This window comes from Zalophus californianus, chromosome 6 (genome assembly GCF_009762305.2).
Source record: "Zalophus californianus isolate mZalCal1 chromosome 6, mZalCal1.pri.v2, whole genome shotgun sequence".
Taxonomy (NCBI): Eukaryota; Metazoa; Chordata; class Mammalia; order Carnivora; family Otariidae; genus Zalophus; species Zalophus californianus.
This window is the reverse complement of record NC_045600.1, coordinates 28,646,358-28,673,016: the sequence shown is the minus strand read 5'-3', so window position 1 is coordinate 28,673,016 and position 26,659 is coordinate 28,646,358. Positions and strand designations below refer to the sequence as shown.

The window sequence follows — 26,659 nt, the reverse complement described above, 5'->3', positions numbered from 1 at the left end:
TCTTATTCTGGTGTGTCCTACACTAGCATGTCCTTAATCTACTTAAAAGGGCAAAATATAATCCTTTTTTTAATCATACATTTAAAATTACTTAAATAATAAATATAAATGTCAACATTTCTGGAGAAAATAAACAAAGAAAGGTTAAAAAAAAATTAGACCGATGACCATAAGTATGGCAGCCCCCAGATCTGGAAATGTGGCTAGTGTGCTCTCCCTCAGGATCTCAGGGTGAATATCTGCCATAAACGCTGCCTCAGATGCAGATGGGGCTTTATTTGTGAGTCCCGACCTATCCAGTATGTCTCATTGGCCTTTCCCTGAGGTAGACCCCCATCCACCTGCAGCATCCCTGTAAGTGCCTCACTTCCTTTGGGGAACCAAATGTCTAGTAGCATGTGGTAAATATTCCTGCCTGGATGTCCTGCTAGTTCCACACACTCCTATGTGAAAATTTCATCATTCTCCAAAATTACCTCCTCCTCTAGAATATTCTAGTTAAGCCTCCCTCGTGTCTCCACAACCCAAGACTTCAAGAGTCATTGTTGCTCCGCCCTCTCGCTTGGACCCCACATCCTGTTCTGCAGGGTTTTCACTCATAAAGTCTCTCCTGTTGTCCCGGTCTACTTTGTACCTGCTGTCATCACCATCCAGACTTCATGTCTTCTCCTATCTCCTTCTCAGCCACTGGGCTCAAGGCTCTCTGCCCTGAACACACCTTTCCAGAGATGTGTCTGGGATCATCATGTTCACCACTGACGATTCGGGCCAACATCTAAGAAAATCAGCCGCGCCTTCCCAGTTCCCTTGTCCAACTCTGTACCCCCCAATCTTCCTACCCCAAAGCTCTGCTCTGACCAAGCTGGTCTCCCTCCTGTCCTGCTATGTGCATCCCACACTCCTCCACATTTTGGGAGCAACCACAGTGCTGGGGCTGGGATGCAGGATGAATGTAGTGTACGTCCTGCCTTCCAAAGGCTGACAGTCCAGCCTGAAGAACAGACAGACTGCTATCATCCAATGTGACAGGGGGTGGCCTACACAAAGGTATGTACAAGGTAAGGCAGATTCCAGGAAAAGGTGAGTGCCAGGAGAGGTGGGAGACACTGCAGGGGAGGGAGGGAGGCATTGCTGACTGGGATCAAATCCTGTCTCTGCCATTTTTTGCTGTGTGACCTCAAGAAAGTTAATTAACCCCTCTCCTCCCCAGTTTCCTTATCTGTAGGTTGGAGAGGATCATACCATCTGTCTCATGGCACTTCTGTGAGGGTTAAAGAATTAATACAGATAAAACCCATAGAACATTCCAGGCCCATAATATAAGTCAACGAACTTATGCTATTGCTATCACTACCCCACTGGCCCACCACCACCAACTCCCACACATACGCCTCCATCCCTGGAGAATAAAGTCAATCCAGTACTCATTCACTGGAGATATGCTTGGCCTCCTCGGGAAGCAGCTCCGACACACTGGCTCCTGCCCCCCGACCACTCCCTCCCCTGAATCCTGACAGCGCTCTCTATCTACTCAATGAAATACGCTTGGCGGGGTGTTATCTCTGTGATATCGGCCTTATCTTTCCAACTCTGTTGGAGATAGAGGAAATAAGGAACAGGTGAAGGAGGAAGAAACATTCATTAAGCACGACCCAGGTGCAAACATTTTTATATACATTATCACACGTGCCTTTCCCAACCATGCACCATCCCCTCTCCACACCTGAGGACATGGAGCCTCCTAGTAGCAAAATGATTTTTTTCAAAAATGCCCCAGATAAAAAGCTAACAAGCGGCAGAGCCACAATTTGACCTCAGCTTTTTCTCACTCCAAAGTCAGTGCACATCCCTCTTCACCGAGCTTTCTCTCTCACCTGGGCAGCAGGGACCTTGCTTCCTACTTCCCTTACCCACCCCCAAGACTTGAAGTAAAAGACATCAAAGGCTGTGTACCAGGCCCTTTGACCTCACAATTCCACTCCTAGGAAATCATGAAAGCATTATGCAAAGATACAGCCACAATATTGTTTGCAATAGTGAACAAACTTTAAACCGTCTAAATGTCCAACAAGTGGAACACAGCTTGAGCAAAACTGGGGCGTGCCCACGTGATGGAATACCGTATAGCTCTCAAATGTCATAAACATGTCTTCACTGACCTGGAATGATGCTTCCCATGTACTGTTGAGTGAGGGCATGGGTTAAAATGGTCTGTACCATGGTGTGCATACGTGCATGTGTATGTGTGTGTGTGTGTGTGTGTGTGTAGAAAGAGACAGAGACAGACAGAATCCTCCAATGGTATACAAAACCAAAATGGAAGCTATCTGTCAGGAGTAAGATTATGGGTGATTTTTATTTTTCCTTTATGCATATCTGTAATTTCTGATTTTTTTGCAATGAATATATACCATTTCCATAGAAAAAAATTATTTAAAAAAGCAAACTGCTACACATGTTCATATCTACCCTGTCATCGGTCATCTACATCTTGGTAGGAATTATTTGCCACAAAGTTTGCATTCAGGAACAGCTAGCTGAGAACCAGCTCTGACTGGAGGACAAAATAATTCAAGAGGCCGTGGGTTACAGCTCAGAAAAGGCAAACCAAGTCCTTGAGAGCCAGAGGTGTAGGCCAGGGAGGGCAGAGCAGGCAGCAGGAGCATAGGAAGGGGAGAGATGCAGGTGTGCGGGGAGCAGGGACAGACTGCAGCTTCTCTTCAGCCCTGCCTGCGGCCAGCCCTGCTGGGTGCTACCGGTGTCCACAACAGGATGGCATTTAAATATTTAAACAGACCCAGCTTCGCTGTCACAAATGCACTCCATCTCCAGGGATCAATCCCATGCCACAGGCCCTGTTCCACAAATCAAGTTTCTGGGGCACAGAGCCATTCCCACCCTCCCCCGTTGCACCCCATGCAAGGACCTGCAAGATAATAGCACGGACAACTGAGTGATGAGCCCGGCTTCCCTTCAGTGACAGGGGCAGCCAGCCTGAAGGCCGCGTTATTGGCTTTTCCACTGCAGCTCGAAGCTAAAAGCACATGAGTCTTAGAGAATGTGGGGCCTTAATGCCCTCAAAAAAAAAAAATTTTTTTTTTAATAAGACTGCAATAGTCATCTGATTCTCCTGTACACTCAGGTATGGGGGAATCCAGAGTAATTTTAGGAAGTTGAGGTCAAGCAGATTTTGTGAGACTACCTTGGGTGCAAGCTGCGTCTGCCCCATACGCCAGTCCATCTAGCCCACAGCCCCTCTCAGCCTGTAACATGGCGGCCCGACATCTTGTCTCCAGGGAGAAGAGCCTCAATGTTAAGCCACTGCCTGAGAAGAAAGGAGCCCATGGTGTGGGGAAGGGGTGCTGATGGGGGAGGTCTAGACACTCAAAAAAGGAGCCCCCTCATTGACAAACCAGGAAAGTGACATCATAGCCCCTGAAGGGTAGAAGCAGGACCAGACCCCCAGACTCTTGGCTTTTCATCCCATACCCTTCTCCCTCCAGGATTCCACCATCAAGAGGAGCAGGAAGGAACCCCAAACCCTATTCTGACACTGTCCCATTTGGACATAGTTACACCCCCACTGAATTTCTAGAAGGGAGGCAATACTGTGAAGTGGCCATGTTTTCAGTCATGGGCCACACAACCAAAAATACATGCCTGTGGGGTGAGGGTGGTGGAGAACAAAGTTTTTACTGATATGGAGGCTGAGTTGAGAGCACCCACTCCTGATGTGTGAATACCCCACATGACTCAGAGGTGAGTCATGCTCCTGGGAGGACTTTGATCATGTCTATTTGCCTTTTGTCACTAATCCACCCTAATGCCCCAGTTTGGGGGGGGGTGATTTTAATAGATTTAAATGTAAAAGGTTTAAAAGTATATAATCTATTCCATTCCACTGACTCCAGCTTGCCAGCCTGACGCCTAGAAGCCATCTGTTAACAATGGACACGGCTTCACCTCATAAATGAGATGTATGTGATCATTAATTCACTTCTCATTTTTTTTTTTTTTAGAGATGGGGAGACAGGGTGGGTGGAGGGAGAGGAGGGAGAGAATCCTAAGCAGGCTCCATGCCCTATGAGGAGCCAACTCGGGGCTCGAGCTCACAATCCTGAAATCATGACCTGAGCCAAAATCAAGAGTTGGACACTCAACCAACTGAGCCACTCAGGCACCCCATTAATTCACCTTCAAAGATTTATTTATTTATTTGAGGTGGGGGAGGGGCAGAGGGGGAGAGAGAGAGAGAGAGAGAGAGAGAGAGAGAGAGAGAGAGACTCTTAAGCAGACTCCATGCTAAGTGCAGAGCCCAACGCGGGGCTCCATCTCACAATCCTGAGATCATGACGTGAGCCAAAACCAAGAGTCAGACGCTTAACTGACTGTGCCACCCAGGTGCCCCTAATTCACTTTTAAAACATGTTTTTTCCTCAACTCTCAGGACAGCCACACTCCAGGGTAGGAGGGCATATTTCACCCGCAGGATGTGTGGACAAGTCCCCTCACCTCTCTGTGCCTCGGTTTCTTCATACTAAAGTGAGGTCAATTGTCCCCGCCTCTTAAGGTTATTGTGAGGATTTACAGAGACAGTGTACGTAACGTGCTCGGCACCATGCTCTGCACACCATAAGCACCGTGAGCAGGCGTGATCGCCGTGATCAGAAAAAGCTGGGAACAAAAGACAAGCGTTGGCAAGGCTGTGGAGAAACTAGAACACTTGTACACTGCTGGTGGGACTGCAAAATGGTGCGGCTGCTCTGGAAAAGAGTATGAAGCTTCCTCAAAAAACTAAAAATAGAATTGCCATAGGATCCAGCAATCCCACTTCTGGGTATTTGTCCAGAAGAATTGAAATCGGGATCTCAAAGAAATATTAGCACTCCCATGTTCATTGCAGCACTGTTCGCAATAGCCAAGATGTGCAAACAACCTAACTGTCTGTTAACAGATGAATTGATAACGAAAATTTGGTAGAAACATACAATGGAAGATCCTTCAGCTTTTAAAAAGAAGGAATACTTCAATACGCAACAACAGGAATGAATCTCGAGGACGTTATGCTGAGTGAAATAAGCCAGTCCCAGCCAAACAAATGCTGCCTGATTCCACTTACGTGAGGTATCCCAATAGTCAGCCTTGGGGCATCAGAGAGGGGAATGGTGGTTGCTGGAGGCTGGCAGAGAAAGGGAGTTACGAAATCACTAACCAATGGGCATAAGGTTTCAGTGGAGCAGGATGAATAAACCCTACAGATCGGCTGCACGGCATTGTGCCTATGTTCAGCAATAGATATTGTACACTAAAAAAATGTATTAAGAAGGTAGATGGTAAGTAAAATAAACAGTAATATAAATAAACAGTAAGATAAACTTAATTTTTAAAAAAAATTTTTTAAAGGAAAAACTGGGAATGGGCGCCTGGGTGGCTCAGTCAGTTAAGTGTCTGCCTTTGGCTCAGGTCGTGATCCCCAGGTGCCTGGATGGAGCCCCGCTCAGCAGGGAGCCTGCTTCTCCCTCTCCCTCTCCCTCTGCCCCGCCCCCCCCCCCGCTTGTGTGCTCTCTCGCTCTCTCAATTAAATTTTAAAAATCTTTAAAAAAAAAAAAGAAGAAGAAGGAAGAAAAATGGGAAGGAGGAAAAAAAAACACTTCACTTCCATTGTGCCCAGCAAAGGGGTAAAGGGGGGCTTGGCTCCCCCCTAAATGGCTGCTGCTTAGAGACACCATGTTCTCCCTCTCTCCCCCCTTGAATATCACCCTACCACCCCCATCTTCTCCCCTGTGATGCTTCCTGCACAAAGGCAATGGCAAAGTGGGTCTCATCCAGAGGCAGTCCCAGTGATGCTAATAGAAAATTCAGGGTTGGGAGCAGTTGGAGAGAGAAGAGATAAACATTTAGAATGATTTTTAAAACATCCCAGTAGCCCGACCCAAGGACTGCTTTCATATGTCTGTCTCCAGTTATCATCCCACCTCTAAAAGGGGCTAATGATACTGTTAGGATTTAAAGCTATTAAGTAAATTAAGGCCAAGTGCTGGATTGCTGAGTTTTATATGGGACTGCTGAGTTTGAGATCAAGGCTGGGGGGACAAAAATGAGAAAGGAAAGATTCTAAAGAGACCAACTAAAACAGTGAAGCAAGCCTATGGCAGTTGGCGTGGAGAATTTCTGAAGACCCTAGAACTTCCAGATGCCAAAAGCAGGGAATAATAAAAAGGCTGAACAGTTAGAGGCCAGAAGCCTTCAAATTTGAATGAAGTAGACCAGTCACTCTCAAAAGTCAGTATTCAGAAGTAACTCCCCTGAGGAGCTCTCAAAAAAAATTGCAGGTTCCTGGGTCTGCTCCCTGTGGTTCTGATGCAGGAGGTCTGGTATGAGGCCTGGGAATCACATTTTAATAAGTATCTCGGTTCTCTCTGTGCAAATGGTGCAGGTCCACACTTTGACAAAAACTGACGGCCATCCCCACAAAGTCAGATTCAGTTGCTCTGTGGATAACGAACACTTTTCTTCGGCAAGAGATTGAAACGGAAGAAACAGAACTTTTATCCTTAAGCTTGGTAAATGTTCAGGATAATTAATAGGGATTGGTTACGTGCTGGAAAATGAAGTATTCATGTACACACACACCACAGATTGGGTAAAAAAATAAATTATGTTCAGATGATTTAGTAGTTCTCTGAGATGGAATAAATTCGATGGCTGCGTGAAAGGCAACAGGCAAACTATCTATCACCTGAAGTTAGCAGCTAAGATAATATTTCAACCACCCATCTTGAAAGGGATACTTGGACCAAGAACATAATAGGACAACTACATTTAGGAATATAAACCAGGAAGGGTTAAACATAATCACATCTGAAAGATAACTATTACTACTCCACATATAAACCCAGGAAGAGGTGGTGGGGCACAAGGTGGCCTAATATTTTCATAAATAACTTGAAAGATGGAGTGGGGATTATGCAAATCAAACCAGAGAAAACACAACAATGGCAGGGATTGCAAATCTGCAGAGGATGAAATTCAACTACGGGGCAATGCCTTTAAATTTGCCTTTATTGAATCTTGTATATGGAAGTCACATATTATTGTATCTCTTTATTGAGACTCAGTAGGGCTAAATGTGGAGTGATTTATGGAAGAAGGAATAATCAAATGCATTAAGTAGAAAGGAGCACGCACCTGGCGAGGCATGGGGTCAGGACAGGCCCTGCATGGGAAGTCGTGGACATGGTGCACAGGGCAATGGGCGGGCCAAGTACTTCTGTTCTCTACAGATACGGGCTGTTATTAAGAGCCGATGTGTAAAATAAACAAGAAAATGTGTCGGTTACTCTTGGAGTTACTTGGCCTTGGTATTACTTCCAGTGGGAGTGCTGAGCTTAAATGTAAACCTGGAAGGGAATTTAGAGCCAGGCCATCACAGAGGTTATGGGATGTGGCCCTAGATAAACCAAGAATACAAGGGGATGTGAAAAGCGTCTCCAAAATAGACAAAATGCTCAGTGTGCCCATTTGTTGGGAAAAGATGTGCAAAAGATAAGGAGGCCTGTAGGAGAAAAAAAAATGTATCTCCTATCAAGGAAAAACAATCCTTCAGAGCACAGTTGGAATCATGGAAGAAAGGGTAGCTTATGGTAACACCATCCCTGGGGACACTCAAGGAGGTGACCAGACACCTCTCTACTTAGGATGCATTAGAGATTATTAAAAGCATTCCTTGCTCAGTTCGGGGGTGGAGGGTGGGCCTCAGGACCTCTCCAAAGGTCACCCCTATCCCAAAGGATCACATGTCTGAAGGGCACCAGATAAAAATAAAGTCTATTAATCACCAAGCTGCCACACAATTTCCTACAAGAGCCAGAAGAGACAAGGGCAATCTACGGTGGACCCTGGTCCCCTGAGGGAGAACAGAGGCAGCGGCTGTGTGGGCAGAGCCAAGGAATCAGCCGCTGAGACTTCCAGAAAGCCAACATCAGGCCTTCGTGTAGGCCTCCCGAGCATCACAGGGTAAACAGAAGGAGGAAGAGACCGTGGGGACAGGGAACGGAAAAGAGCCAATGGTCCTGAGAGCCCCTAATCACAGCCACAGGAACTGGGGTAGAGGGTGCGATGCAAGCACTTGGTGCAGCAAGAGGGGCGCCAGGCAAGAGAGGGACACCCACAGAGGGTGCTCCATGGAGGTAACAGGTGAGGAGGCAGACAGCAGACAAAGGAGTGAGGAGAGGAACTGAGAGGTGGGTGAAGAAGGGCATGCGGGGTTATGTCTGGGAATATATGGGACTATTGGCTGCAAATCCCATGAAAATTGAAGAGATGGAGCAAAAAGTAATCCCACTAGCTATGGAAGCAGAAAATCACATCACAAAAATAAAGCTTTTTAAAAGAGGAATCGAATGGCAATGCCCCGGTCCCAAAGCAGCTGTTGGCTTTCTTGAGGGCTGGGCTGCTCCAGCCATACACAGCTGGAAAGCCTGCTCCGAGGGGGTCAGAAGGACCCTCCCAGCCCAGAACCAGTCCCCAGAGGGCTCACACAGCTAGGGCTTCTGTGCATCCGAACAAAACAGAGGCCCTTCCAGGAGGGCAAAACCCAGGCCAAAGCAGGCACCTCCTGACATCACCAAGAGACACCAGACCCCATGCCCTGCTCCCTCCTCATCCTGGAACAGAACCACCGTGGGATGGAGATGTTACCTGCAAGAGTTGTCTCAGGAATGCCATCTGCACGGTGTATTAAGCAGCCAAATGGGGGTCATGGAGTTTGAGTTCTTCTAGCAAAATGTTCTCCAACCAGCTGTCACCCCACCGGGCACAGAACAACTTTTTGAAATCAAAAGAGGCCAGTGAAGAGGGAGGAAAAGGGCACCACCCCCGATGTGCTCCCTGAGCCCCATCTCCCCCACTCGCCCTCTGCTTCCACAGAGACCGCACACATTGCCAGATGCCGGCAGAAGGAAACACGGTGCCAGGGCCCTGCCTGAGCCACCTCGCTGCCCTTCTCCCGTGGCCCAGCTCTGCGTCCTCGGAGGGGAGAAGACATGAGGGGAAGATGGTCAGGGAGTGTGGTTTCTAGGGCGGTCCCTGCTGTGGAACGAGCAGATGGCGCCCCGTACAGTGAGAGGTAACTAGGGCAAGGATTTTCAACCCACCACCCAACGCTCTGGTAGGTGAGAAAGACAACAGCGTCTGAGCTGATAGCAATCCCTCCGAAAGTTGAAGGTTTCTGGAGCTACACCCACTGCCCCTGCTCCCCGCCCCACTCTCCAGCTCCTCCCTCCCCAGCTCTGCCTGCACCGCCTAGACCCAGGAGCCAGGCAGTCCTTGTCCAAGAGATGCCTCTGAAGCAAGCAAGAAAGGCTGGAGATGGATCAAGGGCCATTTATTAAGCTAAGTCAGAGAAAGGTTCCTACCTTGCCCTACCTAGGACAGGAGAGACAGAGGGAAATGAAAGGGAAACACGAAGAGCCAAAGGAGCCAAGGACCTTTGTCGGAGGATTTTGAGTTATGCTTTTGTTTGTAACTCTCTGAAACAGAGAAAGAAATAGAGGATGAATCTTCAGGAGACAGAGAGAGAGAGAGAGAGAGCACGCCAGGAGAAAGCCACCGAGGAGGCGCTGCCGGAGACAGGAGGCTGGCACCAAAGGCAAGGGGCCTCCCTGGCTGGCCCCCCCTCATGCACAAACACCGGGGTGGGCGAGTGGTGGTGGCGCGGCAACAGGAGGTGGTGCTTTCGCTGAGGCGGCAGGCATGCAAGCTGGGGCGCAGGCCCCAGAGGAGGAGCCAGTGAGCCTGAGGCTGGGGGCATGACAGCCGGGGAAGCACAGGGAAGGGGGTCCTGGGGGCAGAGGCAGGGGCAGGAAGGCGGCACCTGCCGTACTTACTGTCACAGACGTAAGGTTTGTCGTGGTCTTCCTGGGAGGCAGCGTCGTGCCTCCTCCTGCCACCTGCCGAGCCACGGGCCTGGGGAGACAAGGAAGCAGGATGCTTGTTATGGTGAGGGCCACTGCGGCTCCTGAGCACGTACTCTGCGCAGCCCCGAGCACCTCACCCACATCTCTTCATCCGGCCTTCCTCACAGCCTTTGAACCAATGACCGACCCCATTTTACAGGCCGGGAAACTGAGGCCCAGGGAGGTCAGGTAACGTGCTCCAGAACACTCAGCTACTCACCCACATCATCTCATTAAATGTTCACAACTCCAAGAGAGGTATTACTTTTATTTCCATTTTACAGATCAGGAGACTGAGGCAACAGCAGTCTTGCCCAGGGTCACTCCGCTAAGTGCGGAGCCAGGACGTGAACTCACAACAGTCTGACTGCAAAGCCTACATCTACCCAATCCCTGTACTCTGTGGTTATCACAGGGACCTCCTCCTCCAGCTGCTTAGCCACCTAGCTTCACTGACCCCACATGGAGAAGCTCACCCTGCTCCCCTCAGCTGACCACATGATGGCAGATTGCAGCAGGGAGTGTGACAGCAACCGTCACCCCGAGCTCTCGCCCCAGGCTCACACTGTCCCCTTCAAGTCTCTCAAGGGCCAGCCAGGCCTGGCATCCGGTCTAGGGCATGAGCCCAGGCACAGCAGGGAGCACCCCCACCCCTCTCCCCTGCTCCTCCTGGGGGTGAGCTTCAGCTGAGGCCTCCCGCCAGTGACAAAGGCCTTGACACCTCACAGTCTCCGGGGGCCTGACTCCTGATCCCACCACCCTGCGTGCATCTCCAGAAAGAGCCAGCATAACCTGGGGTGGGGGTGGGAGCAGTTCCACGTCTGAGGATAGAGGAGAACAGCCAGAGAAGGTGCTGGCAGCTCTGCAGGCCTGGGACAGTGGCTACAAGAACGTGGCAAGGTTTATTTTTAAACCTTTGTTAAGTCCCACGTGGTCACGTGTGTAGCACCCTGGCCTCCTCCAGGTCATTCTCTGGTAATGAGTAGCAGTAAACTCCCAACCAGGGAAAGGGCCTGCTGAGGTCTTTGGGGACAGAGAAGGAGTCACAGAGGTGAGAACTAAAACATGGCGGCCGCCTCGGGTGCAGGGGGAATGGGGCAGTCCCAGGGGCTGGGCCTGGACAAGTGGCCCTGGGGACTTCAGCGCCAAAAGACCTGTGATGCTCACACACACGCACGCACAGGCACGCACACACACTCACTCGGGATTTCACAGCGGAAAGGCCTGTACCCCAGGCCCGCGATGTTCACACGCTCTCACCAAACACGCACTCTTCACAATCAACACCACCTGCCAAGCTACCACCTACACCACCTCCTCAGCTTGTCTCTCTCCAAAACAATTTACAAAATTCCACCTCCCTCCCTCCCTCCCACCGCTTCGCCTCTCTGCCTCCCCACCCCCAGCCGAGCCCGCCACAGCCAGCAGCCCCGCCCCCGGCCCCGCCCCCGGCCTCGTTACTCCGAGTTGACCCGAAGGGGGAGCCGTGAGACGCTGCGGTCCCCCCGCGGGCACTGACAGGCCTCCCCGCCTGCCCACGAAGACGACGACGACGACGGACGGGGAGGGTGGTCACCCTCAGCTGCCCTCCCCCCTCCTCACGCCCCCGTGGTGAAGCCAGGGACAGCTTGATGTGTGCAGCCCGCAGCCGTGTCAGAGCCGCCTGCAGCAGGTGAAAGCGAGTCAAGCAGAATGACGAGCCAACAGCAGACGCGGGGAAGGGGCTCTGAGAGACTAAAAATACCGCCTGGGATAAGAGGAGAAGCCCTGGAAGCACACACTCCTGGGGGAGCCGCCAGCGGGAGGGGGAGGGCCCTGCTGAGAGCCGGGGTTGGATTGCACTCTGCAGGGCTGACCAGCCCCGTCACTTCCACACTCTCCCTGCACCTTGGTTTCCTCAATTGCAAAATGGGCACGGGCAAGGGACTCTTCCTGCGGCAGTGACACTCCTCTAGTCTCCCGGAATCGCTCAAACTTGGAAACTCAGAATCCCGCTAGTTTGCTCAGACGTCACCTCCTCAGAGAAGCCCTCCCTGACCAACCTAGATCCACTCATACCCTCTCCATCGTTCTCGTTCCCCTGCCCGGCTTTGTGTTTGGTCCCAGCACTTAGCATGGTCTGACATTACATTATACATGTGGTTGGTGTACTTGTTGATCTTGAATCTCCCCAACAAGGAGTGGAAAACGTCTACTTGAGCCACACTATATTCAGAACCTGGTACGGGGCCTGCCACTTAAGACACACTTAGTAAACCTTGGCTGAAATAATTGGTCCATCGGTCAGCGAGTCCGTCATCTTTGGTTCTTCTCCTTCATTCCTTACAGCCAAGCGCTGTTGTTTCTTCCTTCAAAGCCCATCTGAGGCTTTGCATTTTCCTTCTGTTCCACATTTTAATCCATTGACCCTGAGCTGCTCGAAGAACCCACCAGCTGGGGTTCTACCTCTGCACTGCCCTTCCCAATCCACTCTGCATGACTCCCAGATCAATTAGACCAAGGGAGTGAAGGACAGAGCCCATGGTCGTTCACTCATTCATTTATTGCCATCTAAAACCCACTGACACATCCAACAGCAACCTAGTGCCAGTACCATCAGGTTCCCCTCATGCTCATGCTATGATCCCTGTCAGGGACCAGCCTCTCCTCTGCCACCCACACTGGTGCATGCTTTAACCCCCCACCAAAATCCCACTCCTCCAAGAGCTTTCCTCTTGCCATATTGAGGAGTAAAAAGAGCACAGCTTTAAATTCAGACAGGCATGGGTTTGAACACCAGCCACGTGTCTGTAGACAAGTTACTTCTCTAAGTTTTCATTTTCTCAACTGTAAAATGGGCACAGCAACACCTTTAGTGCAGAGTTGCTGAGAGCGTTCGCAGTGTGTGAAACCACAGGGGACATCGCCACATCCACAGGAAGTGCTCGATAAATTACTTCCCCTTCTTGCCCAAGCTGATCTCTTTTCTCTCCTCTGAACTTTTATTGCATTCGGTTAGTGCACAGGCAGAAGCCTGCTGTTTTCTAATTGTATCATGGCCATTCGCATTTTCTCCTCAATTTAATCCCCAAGGTTCTTAAGAGCAAAGATGGCATTTCATACTTTATTATGAACGCCCAACACTTAGATCTATGTTGGGCACATAGCGTCCCAAGCTCTCTCACATGTATTCGTTCAGCTCATTCCTACCATACACCGTGAGTTACAGAAAGTAATAGTATTCCCATTTGGCCCTTGATGAGACGGGCTCTAAGGAGGTTTCTGACTTACCCACAGTCACAGAGTCAGTAGAAGAAGCAGGACCTAGGTTTCCAGACTCTATTCTGTAAAACTTTGAAGCTGACTGTCCAAAAGAAACCAGTCCTCCCTCTCTGAGAATTGTCCACCCCACTCCACTCCTCGCCACCTCACCCCACCCCACCCCACCTCCTATTCAGACACTGGTAAGCCAAGACAGCCTTGATTATACCCCGTAGCCTGGCCCCACTGGCCACAGTTGATTGGCTGGCTCAAAAGTGGTCACATGACCTAGGCTGGGCCAATCAGATTCTACCTCCAAAGCACTTGGACTTGGGGCAATGACTCCAGTGCGTATCGGCACTTAAGCTGGGAACCCATCAATACAGGAACTATGGAGCCAGGGGCACAGAGAAGCAGGCAAAACAGTCTTCTGATAGAAAAATAAAGAAGGAAGAAGTAGAGGCCACGAGCCGCCGAGGTTCCTTATTCTATCCCAGTCCTAAGTCCCTGCCTGCCGTTTTCTTGCCCTTCCTGAGGGTTGAAACTTCAAAGATTGTACCGATTTGGGGCACTGACCCAGCAGCTTTTCAAATACTCCCCATTTTTGCTTAAGTGTTGAGTTTCTTGCAATTAAAAGACCCTTGACTCGAACAGGCTCAGAGAGCTAGTTCCTGTATAAGAGTTATACAGAGTTATACAAGTTATATACATACATACATATATATATAGATATAGATATAGATATAGATATAGATATAGATATATACAAGTTATACTTGAGAACACTCAAGTAATGGCCCAGGGATCCCCAGGGATCCTTGAGACCCTTTCAGGGGGTCTGCATCACAGTACTAAATAGTACTAGAATGTTACTCGAAACTTTACACTTTCATTCTCTCACAAGTGCACGGTGGAGTTTTCCAGAGGCTACCTGACATGATGATGTCATCACTCTGTGTGCTGGTGTATTCTGAAGATTAACATTTTTTTCTGCTTTAATTTCTAATATGGTACGTGTCACTAGTTATAATCCACCAGAACAATAGCTTTTGCGGGGGGGGGGCTCTCTCAGTAATTTTTAAGTAAAGAAACCCCCTGAGAGCCATAGCTCCCCATCCTTGCTATTTAGAATGTGGCCCTCAGACCAGCAGTGCTGGAATCACCTGGGAGCTTGTTAACCAGACAAACTCTCAGTCCTCCCCCTAACCCCCAGACCCACTGCATTAGAATTTGCACTTTAACAAGATCACCATGTGCTTCACATGCACAGTACACTTTGAGAAGCACTGGGCTGCACCACAGTGCATCAATAAATAGTTCCTGATTGATTGATTGACTGATTGATAATGCTCACATGGATGACTTCCAGGAATTTCATAAATTCTAAAGAGCTTGGATTCCTTGGGCTAAAGCTAGCATAGACACAATTATTAATTGTTGGGTCTGAATTGCCCTCACCCCTCAGGGTATGGCCATTGTCAAAACTCCAAGAGCTGTTCCCTTTGCAACCTCTGAACAATGTCTAGCCTTTACTAAACACTCAGAATTGTCTGGGTACTATTCCTCCCATTTTCATGATGAAAAACTGAGGCCCAGAATATTGCTGTAATTTGATCAAGATGATGCAGTTACATAATTCCCACAAAGTCTAGTAAATAGTGGAGCTGGGATTTGAATTCATGGTTCAAACAGGGCAGAGGCTGTTCTTGGAATCACTACTTTACCCCTGGCTTCCTCAATGAGTGCACAAAGCACCTGGGGGTCTTGTCAAAGTGCGGACTCTAATTTGGTCCGTCTAGGGTAGAGTCCAGGGCCCTGCGTGTCTGACAAGCTCCCAGGTGATCGCGAGGCTGAGGTCCAGGGACCACACATTGAGGTGCTGCCTGTCAGTCCTGACAAAAGAAATGCTCTCCAGGAACCAGAAGCAGCCTGAACATACCACTTAAAAGGGTAGCTTAATTGAGGCTGTGGGTAAAGCAGCTTCATGCTTGTATTCCAGCACAGGCAGGCCCACGCACGCCCTTCTAGATCATCCCATGGCTCCTACCATGGGTGACATGTCCACAGTGTCACTACCCAACATAGAGCCATTCAGCTGGCCCTTGGCCAGCATCAGGTAGGCCCTGAGCTAGTCTAAGCTCCATCCAGCTCCCTCACTGTGTTCAGGCCTTCTTTCAACTCCCGCAAAGTTGAAATATAGCTTTTCTTTCTTTCCCAACACTCAGTCAATCATTCAACAAGCTGGTCTTTAGCCCATGATAGGCACTGGGCCAGGCACGACTCCGTGACAAAAGCACAGACCTGCGTTCGAATCCTGACTTCTTTACTAGGTTAGATGACCTTGAGCAAGTTACATAATCTCTCTGGGAGTAATAATACCAGTGTACGGGAATGAAACAAGAAGTGCTGGCCAACAGAAACATAACGCGAGCCACACACATCATTTTAAATTTTCTAGTAACCACATTTTTCAAAAAGAGTAAAAAGAGAAACAGGTACAATGAATGTTAATAATATAGTTTATTCAACCCAATGTATTCAAACTATTATCATTTCAGTACATAATCAATATAAAAATATTAATGAGATGCTTTGCATTCTTTTCATACTAAGTCTTTGAAATCTGGTGTGTATTTTACCTTTACAGCACACTGTAATTTTTTTTTAAAGATTTTTTATTTATTTATTCATGAGAGACAGAGAGAGTGAGAGAGAGAGAGAGAGAAGCAGAGGGAGAAGCAGGCTCCCAAGGAGCAGGGAGCCCAATGCGGGACTCGATCCCAGGACCCCGGGATCACGACCTGAGCCGAAGGCAGACGCTTAACCATCTGAGCCCTACAGCACATTGTAATTTGACCTGGCAAAATTTTAAGTGTTTGGTCACCGCATGTGGCTAGTGGCTGCCAAAGGAACAGGGCAGAAATCAAGAGTGCAGGACAAAGTACGTAGTTGTCACCCTCGACGTGTAGCTCTTGTTGTAAAGAGCCCCAGCACGTGGCCTGGTATCCAGTAAGTACACAGTGAGACCCACTGCTGTGTTCTTACAGAGGAGACACCTAGCTCACATCCAGGCATTGCCGAGTTCAATCATCTAGATTTAGGTTGGGAGTGGAGTGGATGTAAAGAGGACCATTCTCCAAAATCTAGCTGGGTGACTTAGGTTTGGGCTGAGGGACGGGATGGAAGCAGGCCTGGAGGCACACTGCTCTTGAGTTCACAAAAGGCCCAGAAGTTCTAAAACCTCCTCCAATGATGGAATTAGATGTTCGTTATTTTGTGGCCCCCAGTGAAGTCATGAGTCTAGGCATTATCGACGGCTGCTGAAACAGCTAGGTGAAAACTTGATGGGGAACCTTTTAAGGAGAGATCAGGCTGACAACACCTGAATCCACTGATCCATTCCCCCCACCCCACCCCGAGACCAGAACAGCTGGACAACATGTACCTCTTGATGTGATGCAGTAAGAGGCACAGGAAAGGTCCTTGCCTCCCCCCAAAATTATTTACGCACATGAACAAATAGCCTGAGTCTAATCAAGTCTCTAGTCAAACCACGAGTTTCCAGAAGATAAAGAGAATACATTAAATACCACCCATCCACCAAATTTAGAATGTGGGGAATTCTGCAAGACAAACCACCCAAGTTCTTCAACAAATAAATAGCATGGAGAAAAAAATATGTGTGTGCATGGTGGGGCAGAGCAGAGAAGCGGTATGTCCTAGAATAAATGAGGCTAAAGTTTCAAACAAGCCCTGTAAAAAGGCATTTTTGAGAAAATCCAGGGAAATCATCAGGGACTGGAGTGTAGATATTAGAAGAGCTGTTGTTTTTATTGGGTATAATAATGTTACTTGTTAGAGATACATTGAGGTATGTGCAGGTTAAATGATATAATGTCTAGGACTTCCTTTCAGATATTCTCCCAAGAACTGAATATACAAACCAACAAAAAGTGGGAGTAAAGAACAAATACCACCAGCTCATCGCTGAAGCTGGCTGGCCACTACAAGAGGCATGCAGTGTCAGAGGGCTGCCCTGCCCAGCCTGAGAAATGCCAGCCCCTGCCAACAAGTCAGAGCATCCGAGCTCAGTGCGGGCAGCACTGGACCACTCACACCAGTCACCTGGTTATTTGCTTATGATACAGCTTTCTGGACCCTACCCTAGACCTCCTAAATCAAAACTTCTGGGAGTGGGTCCTGAGAATCTGCATTTCGACAAGCTCTCCTGGTGCTTCTGATGGATACTTAAGTACAAGCAGCACAGGAATAGAGAGGCGGGCCACAATTAGCCCTGGACCCAAACCTGCAAGGCAGCCGTGGAGAAGAGGGGTAAAGGTCCTGCCTAGAGCCTGAAGGAGCCAGAAGGCCCAATCCTAATTCTCTAGACGCCACACGAACCTACCCCTGGAGGTCCCTCTCCACCTCATTATTATTGTCAGACGCCCTTGCAGACCCCTGAGGGTGACCCCCAAAAGCCCCTTGGGCTTGGATATGAGGACTCTGGAGGAGCGACCCGCATGCCTCAGAGCACTGCTCAGGCTTGGGGCCCTCCCCTCAAGTACCGCTCCCATAAGTTGTATAACTTCCACCATGGATTTCCCCTTGGCCACACCCCAGGCTTCTGGCCTCCTCTTGCCACATCCGGGGCCCACACCAAAGCCCATGCCCTACCCACTTGGAAACCATTAGCTGTGGCCCCTGCACTCTCCCAGAGTGATCCTACTCTCTGCCTAGTGAAGCACACCCTAAAGCAGGTCTTTCTGGGGCAGCCCCGGGGACAGGAAAATGCAGCCTTCTTTCGGGACCAAGTAATGGGTACAACAGTCTCACATTCTCCTCCTCCCCCACCCTCTCCGGACCCCCACCCCAACCCTCCCAGGACCCTCATTGTCCCCTCTTCTTCTCCCTCCGGCCAGCTCTAAACTCTTAGAGGCTATCACCTGGGACCAGAGCTCTTCTGGGGCTCTTCCCCTCTGAGAACTCTTCAAGAGAGACCATGGGTATGAGAGGGTATGCGGTGGGACTTGGGGTCTGGGGCCCAACTGTTCTCGCAGCCTCAGCCCCCTTTTACCCTGCGCCCCCTCATGGCATCCCCGGCTTACCCGTCCTCGGGTCCTGTTCTTGCGCTTGGGGATATCTTCTTCTAAATCTTCTTCTTCGTTTCCTTCTTCTACATTTTCATCATTTTCCAAAACCCTCTGAAATGACAAGAAAATAAACAGAGGGGTTGAGAAATAAAATGCAAAGGAGGAAACCGTCAGAGGGCAATTTGAGGGAGGGGCGGGAGGTCTGTTTTGTTGTTGTGTTCTAACAAAGTGAAGACCATTGCTGGGGAAGCAGAGCCTCCGAAAGGCTGCCCAGAGTCCAAGCTCTTGGCGGTAACAAGCCTCTCAAACCCCTGGGGCCCGTCCAGCCTGATCCTCCCAGAACACTGGCTTTTTTCAACTCTTTTTACCCAAAAAAACATTTCCTAATAAGAGAATACTCTGGTAGGGGCGCTTTTCTATGTGGACCCAAGATGTTTTTCAAAACCCACATTTTTAATGTAATTTTCCTTTTGTTCCTAAATATGAAAATACGTTCTTCCTTTCTCTGCCATTCTGGAACCCTGCCCTGTTTAATGAAAACAAGTAACTTCCTGTTCATCTGACCAGAATTTGACATTAATGCGTTGGTTCTTAATCATCCATTGTTGTTTTTTTTTTAAGAAAAATGGATTTTCATTACAGCACATTACTTGTAATGAAGCTTAAAGATCAAGAATTTAATTATCTCTTTCCAACAGATCTGTGATTCACACAGCAGCAGAGAATCCAGTTTCCATTTTATAGGTGAATAAACTGAGGCTAAAAACAGTTGTAATTGCCCACGGTCATACAGTGAATCCATGGCCAAAGCCAAGTCAGGTTCATCAGCTCAGAGTTTCCCGGTCGTTTCTCAGCTGTGTGTCTGAAGATAGAAGTAGAAGAAGATAGTAGACCCTTCCTGTAGAGACCTGAACACTTTGCTCCCTTTGCAGGGAGGGGAGGGCAGGTAAGGTGCGTACCTCTAGGTTTAAGGGCAAAATGAAAGACTGTGGCAGAGGACCCAGCTCCCCAGACTGAAAGTGGGATAAGGAGAAGGGGCATGGAATTCACCAGACTCCACGTCAGGAGCCCTTTATGGACTCACTGTGCAACCCTGGGTGAGTCATCATCTCTTCATGCCTCAGTTTCCCCAATTATGAAATAGGAATTCATTTATTCATTCAATCAACAAACATTTGTTTAGTGCTGACTATATGGCAGGCACCGTGCTAGACAAGCCCCAGAATGACTACAGTCCTTGCCCTAAAAGGACACTACAGTATAATGAAGGGAGGACAGATTCAAATAACATCCACAACCATATAGTTACAATGGCCATAAACACAGTGACAGGCAAGTGCAAGCTGCTACGAGAGGCAATTAGAGGGAATTTTACCTAATCTGAGGGTCAGGAAAGGCTTACCTGACGAAATAACCCAAGTGAGTTGACATGTAAAGGATGAGCGAAGACTAGCCTTGGGAGTGGAGACCAAGGGCAGGGAGGGAGGAAAAGTGTTCTAGGCAGAGGGAACAGCATGAGCAAGCTCCCTCAGGCAGGGAAAGGAACATGGCTTGTCCACATTGCAGAAAGAGGCCAGGGTGACTAGAGTTCAGTGACTCAGGGAGAGATTGGCATAAGAAGAGGCTAGAAAGGAGGGCAGGCACCATATTATACTGGATAACAGCCCGCATTAGCATCCACCCATGCTTGTGATGGTGTGACAATGACACAAGCTATGAAAAGGCTTAGAAGCAGCACACGCTGTACCAACATGTGGTATCATCATCACTGTTCAAATGGCCTCCCAGACAATGCCTCTGGCCTGTCCTCCAAGCAGGAAGCCCAAGAGTGAGTTTCCAGGGACCTTCTCCCACTGCCTTCTTGTCAGAGTTCTCTCCCAATCACGGGAGTCAGGACACTGCGGATTACAAATCCTCACACGGAACTCAAAACAAGTCTCACAAATTCTCCTCCGGCTCCTCTCTACTCGGCTTACTTGGGAAGCCATCAGCTGACAGCACACGGGGGGTTCTGGGCTGACCACAGCCATCTAACAGAGAAGTAGTGCTGTCTGCTAGACACGCCCTCTGGCCCATAGCCAGGAAACGTTGGCCCAGCTCCCCATCAAGCCTCCTAGGCTCTCTGCACCTTGGCTTCCTGAACCATAGGTGGGAACACAAGTGAAAGTCAGGCAAGATGATGACAAGTCGAACACTCTGCGGACTTCAGTGAAAAGATGCTGTATAAATATGAGGTGTTGTTGTTAGGACTGTTGTTGCCGTTCAAACAGCTGTCTCGCCCACTTCTGGGTCTTGAAGTCATTTAATCATGGTGAGTTCCAAGGGCCTCGAATTTAAAGGTCATGGCCTCTGGCCTGTCATACAACCTGACTCCACTTTCATTTTTTATCATGTAGGTATTTGTGACCTGCAATACGGACCCTGGGTGGGAAGGGAAAACCTGGTGAAGGTGACTGAGCTAGTCTCCAGCAGTGCCCACCGCATGGCCTCAAGGTTCGGAAGTAAAGGGCCTTCTCCCTCCGTTTCCCATTGGTCTCCCTGCGTCTTGGGAACCCCTAGTCTGTGCCCCTTGGCCTCCGATGTGACAGCACCCACCCCAGTGTGTTTGCGTTTCCTGCGACAACGTGGCCCTGATACCCAGAAGCCTCTCTACATAACCAGGGAGGAGCCAGGAGTCCCTAACAAACAAAGCGCTCCTTCAGGGCTCAGGAAGCAGACGGGGCGCCCTGTGTAGAGGAGTCAAGGGGGGGGTCCAACTAAGATGCAGCTGATCCCCCACTAACATACTTGCATTCCCTGTCCAAGGACATTATCTGGAAAACAAACACATTTTAAAATAACTTTTCTCCCTGTTACTCTAAACAGTCTTTACAGTGACGATAACAATTGTTTGTGGTTGTGTTTAAAAAAGAAGAAGGAATGCCTTTAAAAGACTCCATTATCTCTAGCCTGGAACGCTGCAAAAACCTCCTAACTGATTTCCCTCCTTCTTCCGTCGGCCCTGCGTCCAGTCTCTTTTGCAGGCAGCAGACAGAGGGATCTTGAGGAAACATGAATTCACTGCCCTCGTTAAAATGGCTTCCTTCTTCATTTCCATGAAATCAAGTGCCTCTTCCATGTGCTGAGAGGCCGGAGTGGTCGGATGTGGCCCAACCCTCCCGCTCCACCCTAGGCCCATCTCTCCCTAGCACTCTGCTCTAGCCACACCGGCCTTCTGTCTTTCTTTTTTCCCTTTTTTTCTTTTTCTTTTTGTTTATTGAGGTATAATTGACATGCACTATTACATGAGTTCCAGGTGAAGAACACAGTGATTTGACATTTGTAGGCACCGCAAAATGGTCACCAGTGAGTCTGAGTACCATCTGTCACCCTACAAAATTAATATAATGTTATTGACTACATTCCACAGGCCGTGCATTACATCCCCATGACTTATTTTATAACCGGAAGTTTGTACTTCTTAATCGCCTTCACCCACTTCATACCCTCCCAACCCCCCGCCTCTTTGGCAACCACCAATCTGTTCTCTATATCTATAATTCTGGGTTTGGTTTTGTTTTTTAGATTCTGTATATAAGTGAAATCATACGGTTTCTGTCTTTCTTTGATTTATCTCACTTAACATAATGTCCTCAAGGGCCATCCATGCTGTTGCAAACGGGAAGACTTCATTCTCCTTAATGGCTAAGTAGTATTCCATTGCATATATGTACCACATTTTCTTTATCCATCCATCCATCAATGGACACTTAGATTGTTTCCATGTCCTAGGTATTATAAATAATGCTGCAGTGAACATAAGGGTGCATATATCTTTTTGAACTAGTGTTTTCATTTTCTTCAGATAGATACCTGGAAGTGGATTTGTAGGTCATAGGATGGTTTTATTTTTAATTTTTTGAGGAACCTCCATACATTTTCCATAGTTGCTGCACCAATTTACATTCCCACCACCAGTGCACGAGGGTTTCCTTTCCTCCACATGCTCACCAACACTTGTTATTTTTTTTTTTTTTTTTTTTTTGCCTTTTGATAATAGCCATCCCGACAGGTGTGGGGTGATCTCACTGTGGTTTGATTTGCATCTCCTTGATGATGAGTGATGTTGAGCATCTTTTCATGTGCCTGTTGGCCATCTGTGTGTCTTCTTTGGAAAAATGTCTGTTCAGGTCCTCTGCCCATTTTGTAATTGACTTGTTTGTTTTTTTGTTTTTGAGTTGTATGAGTTCTGCACCTTCTGTCTGTTCTTTCAAAACTACAAGCTCAGACCTATCTCAAGGCCTTCAAGCACACTGTTCCTCCGCTCAGAAAGCTCCTCCCCACATCCTCACTTCACTTGCTTTTTCTCATCTCTTAGGACTGAGGTTAAATCCCTTTATTTCCCTTAGGACACTACCTAGAATCTGTCCCTCCTCTTTCCTTAATCTTCATACTCTGTTCTTTTCATGGTCATTTATCCTGAAATGCAATTATTTCCTTTGTGTACTTGTTTTCTGTCTGTATGTCATACTAGAATATAAATATGAACAGATGGGACTGCTCTCTCTCGGTTTCTCTGTCTCCCCAGAACCTAGCACAGTGCCTGCTCAGAGGAGACACTCAGTAAACCTTGGTTGAATGAATGAACGATAAAATGAACAAATATAATCCATTTACTACATGTATACTTTATTTTAATAACCAAAGCCAATAAGGACACGTAAACTCATTTGGCTTATGGTCCTGGTTTCAGCTTCTAGCACGGAAGATGGTAGACCCATGCTCTGAACGTAGTAGACGTTCTGTTTATGTCGGGGACGATGGTGATGGTGATGATTTCATAGTGATGGCTTATGTATTGGCCCAACACTGCCTGAGAGGAACTTGAACCCACCACCAGCTTGAAAGAGTAAGCTGTCACTAGAGTGTCAGAGCTTCGGGGCAATGGTTCTGTCCCACCCACTGATTCAGTGAAATTACACTAACTACACAATACAGATGGGACACACCTTAACTTCAAAGACCTGCAAAGTCCAAAAACTGGCGGAAAGGTGGGAGGGAACATGAATAAGGAAAAAAACAAAGAAGAAAGGACGAGGCACCCTAAATGCCAGTGACAAGAAGAATCCCTCTGGCTGTGGGACCATCAAGAAAGGCTTCCTGGGGAAGGTGGCACTGGGGCTGAGCCTGACTGATGGGTGGAATTTGTGCACATAGAGTAGAAGAAAAGATTCCCCAGGTAAAGGACACAGCATGATCACAGGCACATAGGAGAGAAGACTGAAGAACGGCGGGGGAGGGAGGGGCACAAAAGTGGGAGAAAATAAGTCCGAAAACTAGGTTAGGAGAAGAGTGAGGAGGCCCAAGAAGATCACATTCATCATTTTGGATTTACCTGGTAGGATACAAGCGTTTCAGCTAAGTTTTTTAAAGAAGGGATTGGCACAAGCAGAGCTTTCTTTCAGGATGAAAGATCAGCTAGCAAAGTGGGACATGTCAGAGAAGGGACAGACTGCCCTACGGGCCGACCCCCAGGAATCTTCACTCATACATCCCTTCAACAGATGCTTACTGTGCACCTACTATGTGCTAGGTACTGTTTGCATGCTTCAGATATATTAGTGAACAAAACAAAGCATCCCACCCTTGAGTTTACATTCCACTGGAAGAAAACAGAAAATACCCAATAACATAACCAGCAAATTACAAAGTATGGTAGATAGTGATCAAAGCTATGGGAAAAAAGAAAAAGCAAAGGAAAGCAGAGTAAGGGAATCAGGAGATGGGGAGGGCACAGGATGCGGTAGTACACACAGGGTCAGGGTCAGCTTCATAGAGAGGAAGAGACACAAATTGAAGAAGGTGAGGGTGAGGGCCCAGCTGATGTCTGGGGTGAGGACCCTGCAGGCAGAGGAAACAGGCCGAGCAAAACCCTGAGGCAACAGAGTGTATTCTAGAAGGAGCAAAATGAGGTCAGTGTGCCGGCAGCAGAATGAGCAAGGGAAAGGCCCAGCAACCGAGTCAGAGAGGTAAGAGGGCCTTGACTTTTATTCTGGGGGAACAGGGGCCTGTGCCAGGTTTGGGGCACAGGATCCAACTTAGGTTTAAAGGGCTCCCTCTCAGCCATCAGCAAGGGCATCATTTAGAAAGCAGTTGCAGTGCATCCGTTCAGATGACAGCGGCCAGGACCGGGGCAGTGGCAAGAGGACATGGTAAGAGGAGCCTGAGCTCTGGATCTGGGTTGCAGGCACAGCTGACGGGATTCCTGATGAACCAGATGCTGGGTGCCACATTAAGGCAGGAGTGGCCGACGACTCCAAAGTGCATTAGACACATGGAGGTTACAGCGATTAAGCACCTTCACGAGGGCCGTAGCTCTGAGGAGCGGAGGCAACCATATAAGCCATGCTGTCATATGGAGAGACCTGAGCACTCATCTGCACACAGGGATGGCAGAGGAGGCAGCCAACCCAGGGCTTCATCCTACATCTTTATTGAGACTCAGCTCTACCGGGCACGTGCAAGGCCCCAAGGGGACAACAGTGAGCATGACCGCATGGTCCCTGACTCGATGGAATGCACTGACCGGTGGCACTCATGAAGCAAACCAGAAATGTAACTGTTATTACTTTAATTATCATGTCAATAAATGAATATGCAAATACTAAACATTACGTTAGATATGCAATTAATAAATATATAATACATGATAGGTATCACATAAAATATAAAGTATAATAAAATATACATTTAATATCAATGTAATTTGATTTTAATAATTGAATTGTATTTAATTTTTAATACTATTGTTTAATATTTATATTACTATTACTACAATACTCCATGCCAACCATTGTATTCGACCTCAGCGATTCAAGATGAATATATCAGAACAGTCAGAGCGCACCATTATGATCTTGAGTAGCGAGGAGCCTCCGTAGTGCTGGGAACAGAGGGCAGGAAACCAGCAGGGACAGGAGCCACCAGCCCCGCCTGGAGGGTGACTCCTCGACGGGGCCTTGAAGGAGGAGAGGGCGGTGCTGTGAACTAGAGCTGAGGACGGGGTGTGAGGATGGGGTGTGAGAAAGGCAGGGGCTCACTGGGGTCAAGCCGGTGTAGACGACCCCGAGGTTTCAAGCCTGAACTACGGCCTGCCCGTTCCGCGGGGGTAAGGACTCCGTTTTGCTCACCATCGAGTCCCCAGGCCCTAGCCCGGCCCCTGGCACACAGCAGGCTGGAAAAAATATTTTTTGAATGGCTACATGGGGACACCAAGAGAGCAGTGAGGGCTTGTTCTGGAGGACAGGTCACAGTAGGAAGGTAAGCGCTACTCCCCCAGCAGCCTTGCACGCGACGGCCTGGGAGGAAGAGCCGGTGCAGGCCTCCCGGAAGCACAGCACCGACTCCCGGAAGCACAGCAACGACGCTCGGGACACATCCCCCATGGCGGGTGCGGAAATACCTGTATCTCCTGCATGCTTTCCTCCTCTCTGGCATCCACCTTCTTCTCCACACCCTCACCCCGGAGCAAGGCTTCCAGGGTGGTGCTTTCTGAGGTGAAGCCATCCTTCTTCAGGGGCAGCTCCACTTCTGCAAAGTAAGGACAGAGAAGCAGGGTCAGGCCATTAGAAGCAGGGGGAACAGGAGGACCAGGAGAGACACTCAGGAGCTGGAGCTCTGGGTAGGGCTAGAGGTGGCCTGCGCTCTCTCCTCTGGGTGGAACAGGAACCCCGGAGCTGGGTCCAGCTTTTCCGTCTCCTGTTCCCAGCCCCGGAGACAGATCCCAACCCTGCCCAAAGCCTCATAGACAGCAGAGGCAGAGCAGGAGGGCACCAGACAGTGACTGTGAGCAAGGCACTCAGCGATCCCAGAGCCCTCTTGTGCATCTACAGAGCGAGGATAACAATACTCAGTACCCCATAGGGCCATTTTGTGGGGTATAAACATGTCCCTTTACATGAAAGTACTTTGAAAACTCTACAGCAATACACCAATGTTCACCTCAAATCTTAGTATTCTCTCCCTCTACCCCAAGTTTCATCTGGCAACTCCATGACCTGCCCTCCGCCATGCTGGCTGCCCAGCTCCGGGTTGCTCCATGGGAAGCTATTTCGACCCCAGAGAGGCTGTTCTCATCAAGGGATACAAAGACCACTAAAGCCAAGGGAAGAGAAGAGGGAGCACAGATGCCTGACCCCAGCTCAGTGGCTGGGAGCTGCAGCGCCTGCACAGCAGGGCACTTTTTCTGGAAATGTCAGAGTTTGCTCGGCTACCTGGGGCTTGAGGTCATGGGGCCAGCTGAGTAGCGGCAGCCAGAGTCAGCCCCATCTGAAAGAGACCAGAGAAAGAAGCCAAACTCCTTTCTCAAGATACCCCCCCCAAACTCTCAACCCA

General features: G+C 48.7%; 1 protein-coding gene across 3 annotated transcripts in view; it reads right to left on the bottom strand.

The window, feature by feature from the left end:
- The window catches only part of DPF3 (double PHD fingers 3), a 246,733-nt gene that overhangs the window by 83,724 nt on the left and 136,350 nt on the right, over positions 1-26,659 (bottom strand). For all 3 annotated transcript variants that reach the window (XR_003515591.1, XM_027569208.1, XM_027569209.1), the window contains exons 4-6: positions 25,728-25,855; positions 18,302-18,397; positions 9,888-9,966 (exon numbers count right to left, since the gene is read on the bottom strand). Coding sequence is in view for 2 of the 3 variants with exons in the window: in XM_027569208.1 (XP_027425009.1) it covers positions 9,888-9,966; positions 18,302-18,397; positions 25,728-25,855 (303 nt within the window). In the remaining variant the exon portion in view is untranslated. The remainder of the gene's footprint in view (positions 1-9,887; positions 9,967-18,301; positions 18,398-25,727; positions 25,856-26,659) is intronic.